This window comes from Trachinotus anak, unplaced genomic scaffold (genome assembly GCF_046630095.1).
Source record: "Trachinotus anak isolate AG129_WGS33_773 ecotype Australia unplaced genomic scaffold, CSIRO_AGI_Tana_v1 ptg000032l, whole genome shotgun sequence".
Classification (NCBI taxonomy): Eukaryota; Metazoa; Chordata; class Actinopteri; order Carangiformes; family Carangidae; genus Trachinotus; species Trachinotus anak.
The window spans coordinates 24,725,809-24,739,894 of record NW_027273883.1 but is presented as its reverse complement, the minus strand read 5'-3'; the positions used below and the strand labels follow the sequence as shown (position 1 = coordinate 24,739,894).

The 14,086-nt window shown below is 40.6% G+C and overlaps 1 protein-coding gene across 8 annotated transcripts in view; it reads right to left on the bottom strand.

Moving 5' to 3' along the window:
• The window catches only part of LOC139612544 (intermembrane lipid transfer protein VPS13B-like), a 325,396-nt gene that overhangs the window by 151,418 nt on the left and 159,892 nt on the right, over positions 1-14,086 (bottom strand). For all 8 annotated transcript variants that reach the window (XR_011686577.1, XR_011686578.1, XM_071468183.1 and 5 more), the window contains exons 23-25: positions 6,362-6,596; positions 4,799-5,016; positions 111-314 (exon numbers count right to left, since the gene is read on the bottom strand). Coding sequence is in view for 6 of the 8 variants with exons in the window: in XM_071468183.1 (XP_071324284.1) it covers positions 111-314; positions 4,799-5,016; positions 6,362-6,596 (657 nt within the window). In the remaining 2 variants the exon portion in view is untranslated. The remainder of the gene's footprint in view (positions 1-110; positions 315-4,798; positions 5,017-6,361; positions 6,597-14,086) is intronic.

The window sequence follows — 14,086 nt, the reverse complement described above, 5'->3', positions numbered from 1 at the left end:
TCTGAGAAGGCTGGTCCATATGAAAAACCACAACTTAGGTGTGCAGATGATTTTTACAATTCATAAAAAACTGACAAAATGAGACATGTAGCTGCGTGAGAGACACAAACCTCAGTGGGGGAGCCAAAATCTGCAGAGGGGCTGCAGGTGCTGGTGTCTGGCAGGGCAGTGCCAGCACTGCTGCGCACTGGGGAGGATGGTGCAGCACTAGCAGGGGGCTCTGGGATGGTGGAGGTCTGACGCAAGATGCCATGCCTCTGGAGACGAGCCCACGTAGAGCTCCAGCTGAGGAGGAGCTCATACAACAGTTGAACCTTGAGAGCGACAGAAGCAGAAAAAGAAAAAAAGAGAAAACAGACAGAGAAGTTTTAGTCACAAAGCTAGATATATTATACTGAAGGATTGATGTACTTCACATTAATGGGGCTCAAATGAAATCTAATGTCATCTAATGAAAGGAAAAACTACAACCAGGATTGTTATCTAAATCATGCTACTATTTCTAATTATACAAATGTAGACACAGATTTATGCAGAAAAACTGACAACTGCATTACAGCTGAAAATGATTTTGATACATGAAGTCTACTGTGCCAATTGAGTGCCTTAAAAGATAAACCAAACACACCACAAGTAGTCTTAATATTTGAAACCATATTCAAAAGTATTTTTGCCAAGGTCTGACTCAAACAGCTGCACTTGGGAGTTCTCATGTAGTTCTGACTTCTAAGGCCATTAGCATGATTTTACTTGGCAGCTTTGTAGTTATGTGACACTAAACCTAGTTAAAGTTGAGGGAGAAGGAGAGAAAGAAGGAGGAAATATTTGCCATAAATGGACCACTATCAATTCCCATTTCTTTCCCTCTCAAACTTAACACTATTTTAGACTTTGGGCTTGTCATTCAGAAAGGCTTCACTTCACAAATGCAATGAAAAACCAGTGTTCATGTTTCCATTCGATGGCTTTGAAAGGCACAGCATGCTCATACACGTGCTGCACTGTACAAATTTGTTATCCATAACAACAAAACTCCCAAAGAAACACCCACAGAGGAAAGTTAAGTTGTGTCATCAATTTCCCCTGAAAAACTCACCACAGTTAGGAAAAAGTGAAGGCTCAGTGTCAAGTGTTCTCAACTATTTATCATGTGTTCACATGAAAAGAGGCCTTAGCTTTAAACAACAACAAAGCCAAAAACAAGAGTGGAAAACATGAGGGGAAGGCAGGGGAATGTGATGTGATGCTTTCAGTTATTCATGCATTCACTAAAAGAGAGACAGGGAAAGAAAGGGAGAAATGCGCTCTTTTACAGTGAGCTAATTTTTGGATTTCAAATGCTTCGCTTCTGCAGCCAAGTAACTCACCCCCCCCCCCCCCCCCCCCACCCCCCCTCCCCACCCCCACCCCACCCCCCCCTCCCCACCACCACCCCACCACCACCCCACCACCACCACCACCAAGGGTCCCTCAAAAGTAAAGGTGCACAGACACATGAGCACACAGAGAAAAATAGTTCTCTCTACTCCCAACACATTTTTATCCATTATAGCTCACTCACACACATGCACGCCTCTAAGCACACACATTACAGGGAGGCCTTCCATAAATAAGCATAAATCAAATGAAAAGCAGCACAATACATTACAGCTGGGCCATTTCAAACATGTCCAGGAAGAGCTGCTAACGCCGATCCAGCAGCCATCCAGGGACAGGGCCAACAGCTGTCTGCCATACCCAACCAAACTGCATTGCTGGCAGGAGAGATATGGCTCCACTCTCCCTTCTCTGAGAGTCTGGGGCGTGGAAGCTCAACCAAGCACGACAAGGCCTACTGCACTCAGCAGCAGATGTGGAGGAAGAGAGTAAAGAATGGCGAGTAGAGGAGAAAAGGGAAGAAGTGTGAGGGTCAGATGAATGATGAGGTCGCTGACTGATCTCTGTTTCTCTGTTTTAGCGTCTGTTTAAGTCTTGTCCCTAGTTTTATGATGAGAATCTTTTTTCAGCATTTCTGTTTTATTTGATACAGACAGTAGAGACAGACAGGAGAGAGAGAGAGAGAGAGAGAGAGAGAGAGAGAGAGAGAGAGAGAGAGAGAGAGAGAGAGAGAGAGAGAGAGGGGATGACATACAGCAAAGGGCCCTGGCTGGATTTGAACACCGACTGCTGCAGTAAGGACTTATCCTTGTTAGTGGTGTGCCTTCTACAAGGTGAGCTACCGAGACGATGCTTTGATGAGATTTTTTAGCAGATCTGTAATTGCATCATTTCATCATTTGTCTTCGAATTTCATTTTGTCTTTTTCTTTCATCTCTTATATTTCCTCTGCCACCTCCAACTTCCACCGATTTCCTACACATGAATCCCTGCTATAGGGTCAGTTGGTTCACATTAACACACACACACACGCACGCACGCACGCACAGGCTTACATGAGCTCACAATACAGATGCCACAATTCATGATTTGGGAAGTGAGCAGCACATTTGCAGGGCTGGGTTCTCCAAAGACCTGTCATCTGCAGATCAGGAGGCCTGCTAGGCTGCAGTAGTACAAACTGGAGACTGAACAGAGGCTTCCACAGTCATTCATAAATACACACAGATGAAAGACACGAGATGATGCAGATTGTGAGTGTTCGTGTGCCTTTATCTAAGCACAATTTATATAGAAACTTCACATAAGTGACATATTGTTGAGTACGTGTGGTAACACTGTGTGTGCATGTGTTCAGACATGAACATGTGTGTGTGTGTATGTGTGTGTTGGGGGGGTATGTGTTCACTGAAAAGTCGCACAGTTACGTATAAGAGATCAAAGCAAACTGTTGATTGGAGACACATTCACTGTGAAACAAGAACACATGCGTAAGTTCTGATGTGATCACCATTAAAAGTTATCTTAGGAACAGGAACAGGAGGAACGACGCTGGTCGACAGTTAAAACAGTTACTGGCATGCATGAAATAACTCTGCACTCTCTAACAAGAACTTAAATGACTTGCATGTTTATGTGTGTGTGAGTGTCCCACTCTGTTCCTGGATGTGACAGTTCACCTTGGGTGTTCTGCATGAAAGTGAAGGGAACACATGTTGGAAGGCAACAAAGCTGAAAGATCCCATGTGGTTTAAGTGCATGTGGGTGCACGCAAATGTCTCTGCATGCACTGGTTTTCTTTTTTGCTCACACTCCTTTCTCCAGCTTATACCTTTATTTTAGTTTTTCTCACTCTTTCAAAGACACTTACCTCACTTCCTATCTTAGCTGCAGTTGTACCCTTGTATTTTCAGAGACTCCATGATCCATTCAGAAACATGCATATTCATGTGAGCAGTCACTTTTACAGATGAGCAGATGATCTTTTTGTGATTTTTAACATTCGAACCAAATGTCCTACAACACCTGTTGCTAGCTGTAAAATGTAAACTAAAGTTTAAGCTTGAGCATTTCACCTGAGTTTCCACAACACCTTTGTTTGTGCCATGAAGTAATTCATCTCATATTATGGAAAACCAAATTCAAGTTTAGAGGCCATGAGGAGTTGATTATTTGTTTATTTTAAATGTATTCATGACTCAAAATAAGTGTGATAATAATTGATACACTTTGAAATGCTCCACCACGCAAACCCCTCCTGTTCCTTACACACATCACAGTGTTTTTATCTGATTGTTGTGCAGAGACCGTGCAGTGTTGTAACCTCCCCATATACATTCCCACAAGTGGCAATGCTAATTAGAAAGAAGACAAAATAGTGTGAGGTCTGTTTTGTTCTGGAGAGGGTGGAGTTGCTCTGGCAGCAGTTCTTAAAGAGCTGCTGCATGGCTTGAAATGGTATTAGCTTATAACCCCCCTCGAGTCAGAAATTTACACAGAAGAGGGAAAGAAAGAGAGGAGGTGAACAGATGGGAAGAGAAGAGAAGAGAAGAGAAGAGAAGAGAAGAGAAGAGAAGAGAAGAGAAGAGAAGAGAAGAGAAGAGAAGAGAAGAGAAGAGAAGAGAAGTTTTCATTGGACCCAACAACTAATAATGAGTCATCATATAATCGCAATAAGCCTTCCCAGCTTTGCCAGACACAGGCACTCCATTTGAAAGGGAGAACAGAGGAGAAGACAGAAAATAAACTTTCCCTCAGTAAACGACCTGCTTTCCTCATATCTGGGAAAGTTTTCACCACTAACAGATTAAGGCCTTTCATTTGTTTCTATTACCAGTTCCCTTCAATATCACCATGGCCCATCACTGCGGTTGGAGACATTTTACAGTGTGACCACTCAAAAGGTCGCCCCAATTAAGTGTTTACAGAGAAACCTAATTTGATACAGCTAATTCAATTCAGAAAAAACAAAACATGTGTAATGGTACATGTAGATGTGATTATAGCCCTGTAACAGCACAATGATAAACAACACAGACACCAAACTGGGAGACAAACATGTTCGTTTCCAATCTGTCCATATTCATCATGCTCTCAGTAAAACGTAATAACAGACAGTAAAACAATGGTGACGAGTCTCGCAATTCTCCACTCTTCTTCACTCAGATCTCAAAATGTTTGACCAAAACAAACAAGGCAACACTCACTTGTTTACACTTTCATTTTCATGAAAATTATACGAGGTAAGAAGATGAGGCAGTTTGTTTACTGGAGTCAATCTCTATCAGAAAATCACACAGAGGCAGGATCTTCCTGCCAGGGTCTGTGTGTTCATATTTTAGGATATTTACAAGGGGATGATTTCTATAAATATACATGTAATTCTAATGACTTCGAAGATATTCAGGACTGTCTGACTGACCTGAGGATTGGAGCACTTGATGTGGACGGGTTGCAGATCAACATGGAGGCAGACTACAAACGAGTGCCTTCCTTCAGAGCAGCTCTGCAGCTTATGGGATGTGACGGCCAGTGTGGAGGTACAGCCCATAGGCTCCAATAGGCTCAGGCTTCGCTGCTGCCCAAGCAGTGTGTACACACTGAACTGACTCAGGCTTATTGTCCATGGGAAGGCATCACCTGGTGGGAGACATGAGAGAGGGACAAAGGATACATAAAAACATGGGAAAGGGATGAAACTGATAAATAAATTGCATGAGAAATATTGGCAGAGATTAAGTGAAGCAGAAAGGATGAGAAAGAGACATGATGCGAAGGGAGAGCAAAGAGCACAAACCAAGTAACTGAGAGGAAGAGAAAGAAAGATGAAAGACAATTCAGAGAACATTTCGAAAAAGAAGGAAAGAAAATGGTACAGATTAAAGTATTAGAACATTAAGTCAGCACTGCTCTTATGACAACTAGATTTTTATTTTCACTTACCTTTAAAATCAAAGCTAACTGCTGACAAACCTTCAGGAAACATTTAAGACAAACTAAGGTGTAGAATCCTGTCTGAAAAAGAACTTTTCTACACTCATGAGGCAGTGGAGGAGCCCATCAAAATACATTGTAAAGTGAAGGTGTATTCTAAAACTGTGTTTTTGAGAAAAGATGCCACTCTTGGAGCACTTGAATGTGTTAACTTGGCGACCCTGGTACACCCAGCTTTCAGAGCAGGGGAACTTGTTCGCTAGCTCAGGGCCATGAAGAGCACATTTCCCACGCACTGAGGGCAGGACGCTTTGATCTGGAGCATTGAAAATGAGAGATGAAGAGTTTTTCAAAGTGTAGGAATGAATTACTAAAAGCACGGGTTGTTAATTTTAACGGCAACATTGACAAGGCTGCTGATGTCACTGTTTTTGCTGTCGTTTTTCTTTCTCCTCTGTTTTTGAAATCTGTATGCCCAATGCTGATGTCATTGAAGAGTTGAGAGAAAAAAAGGAGGGTGGCCCATTTTTTCTTCTTCTAAAGAGAAAACACTGCTCAACCGTCTGAGTGTTGCTTATGTTAACTCTACCAGGTGTGCAAACCACATGTGCAAGATCTATTTCTCAAAGTCGCTCTACTTAAGTTTGTTTGTCTTTTGTCATGGTAAATGAGTAGCAGAGGGTCAAAGGTTTGTTCAGTGTTGAAAAGGCCATAATGATGATGAATACACATTATGTAGCCTATTACTATTATGAAACCATTAATTTCAATTAATAATAAAAGCAAATTCATTTGTAATAAAACTTAAGTAGATTTTCTCCACCCATTGAAATTTACTTTCCAAGACTCCCATTTTTAACCTATGAACCTATCATCATCATTGTTTTCCAAAGTCTAACATTTTGTTTTCTCAATTAACCTTTCAAATCAGTCTTTCTGACACCAAGTCATTTGGTGTTTTGACTGAGTGTCTGGGTGTGTGTTCTTCTTCAAACATTGAAATGATTGTAATTTAAATTGAGACTCCATTAGATACAGTATGAAAACCTACCTTCCTCCAAGATGGGTTTGGACACCTCAAAGGGGAGCTCCTGCAGTGGTTCCATGTACTTATGCCCAGCACTGAGGACACTGATTTGGGGCAGGCAGACTACAAGAGTCCCCGGCATGGAGGGCTGGTTGTGGTACCAGCTCCGGACGGTGCCGGGAATGTCACCGCAGATGATGGTGCTCGGGGAGGGGAGGCTGTCATTAGGCAAGAACACACAGCATGACTGTAGCTCCAACTGGAGAGGGGAGAGAAAAATAAAGGACACATAAAATCACATTAATTGATTCAGTGTAATTTGATGACTGACCAGCCACCTGCCCTGGCCTCCCGAGATCATTTTCAGTGAGCTAAGAGGCTCAAGGGGCACAGCTCTGAGTCAACATTAGATGACTTGGATTGCAATGGAAAGGACCTAAGAAAGAATGTGTGCACAACAGTGGGTGTTGCTGGAAAAGACTAAACATGCTTAATAAACCTTTCCTTTATTTCCTTTAGTATAACCAATACTGCACATGCACTAATATTATGCATATTAGTTTCAGTTGCTTTGGAGAGTAGGATTTGTCTTCAAAAACATTTAAAAGTTGAATTTGAGACTTTGAATGCCCGTTTAAAACCAATGTGAAATTCCATATCTAGGTAACAGAATACCTTTTACAACTTGAGGGACTTTTGACATTTGAATCTTTAACTTAAATCATTTTTTAGGTCTTTTTTTTTAAAAAAGGGATTGAGACCCATTCCAGCTACATTGTTTCCTACCTATTTCTTTTCACATATTTGTGTTCAAAGAAAGCAACATTTACAAGCCATTAAGTCAGTAGCCAGTAGCCAGAGAGTGAGCAGTGTTAAACCTGTTGGAGCCTTTGTGTTTTTTCTTTTGTCTTTTTCCATTACACTGGGGCTCCTCTGATTTAAAAGACCAGTTAACAGAAAGGAGAGGAGTAGAGGGTCCAGGGGGCAGACAGCAGGTGCTGCCAGATACTCTGTGTGCGTGTGTTTGTTTGTGTGTGTGTGTGTGTGTGTGTGTGTGTGTGTGTGTGTGTGTGTGTGTGTGTGTGTGTGACTGAGAGAGTGCCTGAATAGAAATGTTAGTCTCAGTCGCACTGGGGGACTACAATAATACTCCTGAAATACATGAGTTCCTCAGTTTAATGAGTAAGCATCGTTATCCTGTAATATATGGTCACTGTACAACTGATACACACACAGACACACATCCTCCATCAAAATTTGCATATACACTTGTGCAGCCTAATGTTAACATCTCACACACAGATGTTGGCACACTTCAGACAGGCGTGTATATGGAGCTCAACTCTCCTAGCTTTCGTGGGAGTCGAGAGAGAGGGCGAGAACAACAGAGACTGAGAAAAAGAGTGTGAAAGAGAGATGGAGAGAAGGAGAGAAAAAGAGAGGCACAGCTATGGTTACACATTCATCTCACGCTGCTTCCTCTTTTGATTACTCTTCAAAGGGGGTTTGAAATCTGAACACTTTTGCACACTGACACATAAGGCTTTGGCCTTTTTAAGAGCTGGCACGCAGGAAGAAAATCCACTGACACTGCCTGGTCTGCTGCAGATCTTAGAAGGGTTAAGCTGTAAAGCAGGCAGACACACGGAAACTGCCGGGTTTAACACTGTGACTCTGGTCTGCACCTTTAGCTCACTGCCTGAGGCTAATGCTCTCCTGCTGGACATCTTGGTTTAGTCATACACATTATTTCACATTATTACACATTACCTCTTCTTCTGCTCGGGCTATTTATTTTCAACCATTAAAATATTTTTTGAACAATGGTACTGGCTGATACTCAATAATTGGATGTGTCAGTATGTAGAACATAAAGACACAGGAAGGAAAACCCAGGAGCAACGGCAGGGAATAATGTTTTCATTGCAAGGCTTCATACCTATATTATATGATTTTAGGTATATCAAAAAATAATCTTTATTTAAGTTTGAAGAACCCAGCAAGATCTCTTAATATTATTTAGTTTTTCTCAATAACCATATAAAAAAACAAAGTGATCAAATAACATTGACATGAAAAGGAGAAAAAATCAAACATTTTCAAAGCTGTAACCAGCAAATGTTTGGTATTTTTCTTTAATAATGTACTAATTAAGGCAACATCAACATTGCTTGAGTGGAACTGGTCAACTTTCCATCAATTGTAAGTTTGATTAATTGACTAACCACTTAAGGACTGATTTAATTCAGAACCACGCTCCAATGTAGTTCAAATGTATATCTCTGTATATATGTGAAAGTTTAACCCTATTACTGTCAGAGATAAACATATAGGCTAAGTTCAATCATAATAAATACAGAAAGTAATCTTATACTCAAACATTTGCTGTTTCAAATGGGTCATTTCAGATCACAACTATTCTAACATACAGACGAACAGTAAATGACCAACTACAGTTACCTAAATTATTTTAGTTCCTACACGGTATCTGATGGTTGACTACATCTGTCATCATATATCAAACTTTGGGAGTCCAACCTTTATAGAAAATCATAGGAAAATATTAAACACGAAAATAAATGTTCACTGATGAATGTTCCTCCTGTTTAAATGCTAAAGGAAACCGGTCTGTCTGCTTTTGAGAAGACACAGATGTAAGATTCTTTACTTCATCAGAAATTTAATTTTACAGTAAGCTTTTTACTGGTATTTGTGGGATGAAATTAAAATGAAGTAGATTTTGTTAATTACAGTTTGGTAAGGTTAAGTGAATCATGTGACATGTTAGGCATCTTTTTTTTTTTTTGGTTGAAAACCCCAGCAAAAGAACTTCCAGGTTGTTCCATAAAAGGATGAATTCAGAACTATGGCAGGGCAGATAAAAATGGGAACTGACTGCATAACTTCCCACCATAACTGTTATAGTGAATGTGTACAATAAAACATAATATAATACCCCTTAGTGGTGTTTGCTTATGACTATAATGATTTACTGCTGTTCCCCATGGCAACACAAAACCAAAGATGATGTCAAGTGTATGGTAGCTACAGACTTGCCACATCACATGGTGAAATACTAACAATAATCAGATAACATCTCACAGATGACAACAGAGGAAAAAGATGAAAAATTGAATGGCATTCACTGGGCATAGCGACCGCTGTTTCTAGATGTTTACACCACGGCAAAAATGATCCAAATGCTTCAAAGGGCCACAGTATGTAATGGAAAATAAAATGGCATTACAGTCCTAAATCTGGGTGATAGAAAACTAATCTTTGGTAAGCTTGTTCTCCTTACCCCCCCCTTTGGGTTACAGCTAATAAAATCCCACAAAAAACACAGAAACGAAAATGCTGTAGTACACAATGACAATAGCACACCAGTCGGTGAATTAAGTAATGTTTGCTCTTCTCTTGAGTGAGGGAGTTTAGATCAAAGTGGTAGATAAGACAGCAGTGAATTAGGTATTCCACACCAGAGGCTGAAGCCAATGATGAATATCTAACCCCAAACACAGAGTTGCTACAATGACGGTGACGGCACAGAAGAACAAGGGAAATAATGCTTTAACAAACAGATGAATAACTGTATTGGTCATCAAATATCTTGCCAGGGTCTGGATTAAATCATACTAAAGTCTGTGTGGCCAGAGAGTCTATGAACACGCTACTTTTTGTAATACATACCGACTCCAGGAGGCAACACAGTTACTGGCTAAAGTTGTATCCAAGACAAACATGGTAAACAAGTATGATCAATATATTGTGGGAACTAGAAAGCACTAAGAGAGAGCACGTCTCTGCCAAGGCTGCACAATTGCCTACATTTGTTATTTTAATAATAGAAATTGTTTAGGAAAATTTAATCTGCATCTTGATCTGTAGCAAAATACACACTGTGACAGACAATCATGGGATAAATGTGCCAGATATTTTTTTTTTTTTAAATCAAGCACAATAGTTCATGAGAAAATAGAGAAAATGTTTAAAAATGCCCAAATTTGCAATGCTGAGAAATCATTAAAGAAATCTACTTAAAATCCCTTGTTCCATGAGCCATGGCATAATATTTTTTAGAGGTTGAAACATCCTTTGAACAGAGAGACAGAGAACCTCCTTGGCAGAGGTAATGAGAGACACACACCTCAGTCTGCTGCACAGAATTTATTTCCTTTCCATGTCATATAAGGTTTTTATCATGTGAGGGCAATGAAAGGTCCTCTGCATGTGAACACTGCATGTGACTGACAAAACAGGAAGGTTCAATATGATTGCCTCCCAAATAAACACATGTTCACTGACATGATGCTGGAAACCTTCTGATTCCTCAGTCACAGAAAACCACTGGTCAGACGGTATATTAAACACTCATGACTAACACTTATACATCTGAAATTAATTGAACTCAGTCAAACATAGTAACAGAAAATTGTAAATGCCCATTCTAAGTTCTCTGCTTGTGTCACCCTTCTCAGAAGATGAACTCAAAAACCTTTGAAACAGAGTTTTCACCCTATTAACCTCGCAGACCTATCACCTCCCTCTCTCACTTACACTTACACACTTACACACTTACAAACACACACACACACACAGGAAGCAGACAGGGGGAAGCACAATAGGGGTAACAATGGGCAAACAAGGAGAGCACGGTTACTGTTGATCAGCGCTGACAAATCCAAACACAACTGCCTGAGATCAGATTATCCTGTATGTATTACCGGGGGCTGTCCAATGAGATTAGGGAACAAGTTACTGTATCTCTAAATGAAATGTCCAGATACCAAAAGGGACGGGCAAGAACATTATTGTACATGTAAATACACATACGATGTTAGCTAATTTAGAAATTAACTTTTGAAAACTTACCAAAAGAATTTGACTGGATGTAAAATGGTCCTATTCACGCCGTCTGATAAAAAGCTCATTGTTAACATTGCTTTGGTTGTATAAATCACTTCAAATATCTCTCTTTGTAGTCTAGAGAATTACTCATTACTGGGTGATTTAAAAACACACGTGTGATATAATGATATGATATTGATGGAGATGGAGCTCAGCTCCAGCAGGGAATTAGGTATGAGGAGGCAGAACCCCTGGGTATCACTGCTTTTGACTGCTGCCAGAACTACTGACAGCCTCTCTTCTCCCTGGCCAACTCTATCCCTCCAAGACTGTACTCTCCCATGCCTCTGTCCTTTTGTCCCTCTCACTGCTTAACCCTGGCTGTTGGAGGCCAGGTCTCTCACCACGGCCATGCATTGATTCAGGGTGGACAGTCATGTGGAGATGTGGTGACTGGCACAAAGAGAGGAAAGGAAACCAGGAGAGGAGAGGAGAGGAGAGGAGAGGAGAGGAGGAGGAGGAGAGGAGAGGGCCAGAGGAGAATCCAGTGTTTGTGTTAAGGGTTATGACATGGTTGCATACACAGCAAAACACTGCAGAAAAAACTCAAATGTTTTCTGTCTCACGGGTCAAAGTGGAAAGTAAGAGTATGTGAGTGTTTCATGTCACAACTTCAAGTGTAAAAGTTAAGGTTGTGCAGGACTGTGTTTGGTATTCCACAAAATTGTGTTTAACAGCCCCATAACAGGCCAATAAACACAGCACTGGAAGCAGTTAGCCTGTGTGACAATGTCCCCCTACAGCAAGCTGATAGACATGCCAGGGTTGTTTATATTTGTGTGTATGTGTGAGAGGGAAAGCATGCACACTGTCTAGTGCGGGACAGGACAGGAAACTGACAGGTATGCCTAAAACTCACTTTGTTCCGTGACATGCTTATAAGGCAAAAGGCCACATTTGCTGCATGTTATTGTACTCACAAGCCACTCACAAGACTCAGCAAACTAAATTATATCATTATCCATAACAGGATAGTGGAAATTTATTTTGTGTTAGGGTAGACACATGGTAAGGCAGCCTTTCCAACAAAAGGAAAATTCTGAGACAAATTTAAAAATAATAATGGGTACAAATAATATCTGCAAGCCAGAAGTATGATTGGAGTATGGAAAAATGGTTACACAATCTTACCCTCTGTGGGGTTCAGTGTAATATGGATACAACTGCAGCAAAGGATGATACATGGCCTCTGGAGATAACTCAGGTACAAGAAACAATAAACACAGCATAGGGGTGTGCAGCATTTTTGTGAATGTGTTTACACTTCCACTTTTGATAAGGAGAAAGGTATCTGGTGCTAAAACACATTAGGGAATGGAATGTGGATTATGATAAAGACTTGATTATTGATCATAATAAAGATACAAGTTGAAGCTGACTGTTAGTTTCAAGTTTAAGAATGGCAGGTGTCATTACAGAAGGTTCACAGTCAAAGAGTCACAATTCTTCATTCCTTTGGTCCAATGACATCATGTCCTGTCAAAGTGAAACTAAATCTATTAAAATAATAAATGGAGTTAACTGTCAGCACTCCAGTTACCCACTGCCTCTAGTGAAAGATTCATTCAGGAAAAAACACTGAGGGACAATGTCAGTGTGTGTCTGTGTGTATTCAGGGGTATGGTGTGTCACTTGCAGCACACTCTATTAATATACTTCAAAAACAGCGGAAACACTTTTCAATTTTGACCAGGAAATCTCCATTAAAAAACAGACTGAAGCCAATCAACTCCTTATGAGGCTGCATGTGCCGGGCTTTCACTGTGAAAACATGCTCAAATGACACACTTACTAATTTACAAAGGCACACATACCCATACATCATACAGTGAACACTACATGCAAAAATAAAATAAAAACCCTCTGGCCTCGAGCCAAAACACCTGAATTAACATCCCCCTTCTTCTTTTTCTTCAAACAAGTGTTACTCTGAGAGAGCCCACATTTCTTTCTAATATCCTCGCTGAGCCCTGGCGCTGTGCTTACCACTTCCTCTGAAGGATGGCAGATGCAACAGCAATGAACTTGGTTATACAACTCTGCTGAGTTTATAAGGTTATATCCCCCTGCACTACTGCTGGATGTTGAATTAGATCAGTACAACAAGTTGGCTGCTGCATCCTTTCTCCTCCTCCTCTTCTTATGTTTGCCTGAGGGTGAAATCACCACAAACGGCATCCAAATGCTGACGGGAAACTCCCCTTCAATATGATTTCCACAGAGCAGCGAGGATACTGCTGTTTGGAACTGAATCAGAGACAAAGCAAAGATTGTGTGTGTTGTTTGTACTTACAAAGAATTCTACCCATTGCTGCCTTTCATCAGTAAATCCTTGGTATGTAGAGAAAATATCTGTGTTATCTGGATCGCTCATTCAGACATGAGAGGGAGAGATCTGACAATACACAGCCATTAGAGGGCAGAGACTAGCTGGAAATAATATAGGAATCAGTATATCATGTAGCATGATAGGCCAGTGGTTTTCAGATGTATGAGTCTCAGTATGAACACTGACAAACACAGGATTCAGTAAAAAGCTCAAGGCCTCAAAGGGTGAGCGTGCCAATGGTTTTTGAGTGACAGCCTGTTATTTAGTAGGTGACCATTGCTTATCCTTAGACTTAGGCCTTGATCCCTTCCTCTTAGGCCTCTAAATGAACAAGGCTCTTCTTACACTTTGATCTACAGTCACTCAGGCATTATTTCAATCTAGACTCTGGATCAGGGAGCCAGCATGTACTGTCAGGAGTAAATAAACACTACAAGAACATAAGAATAAATATTCTAGAAACATTAAAAATCCTGAAACATATCCATTTAGAGGGTACTTTGTTTAAAGAG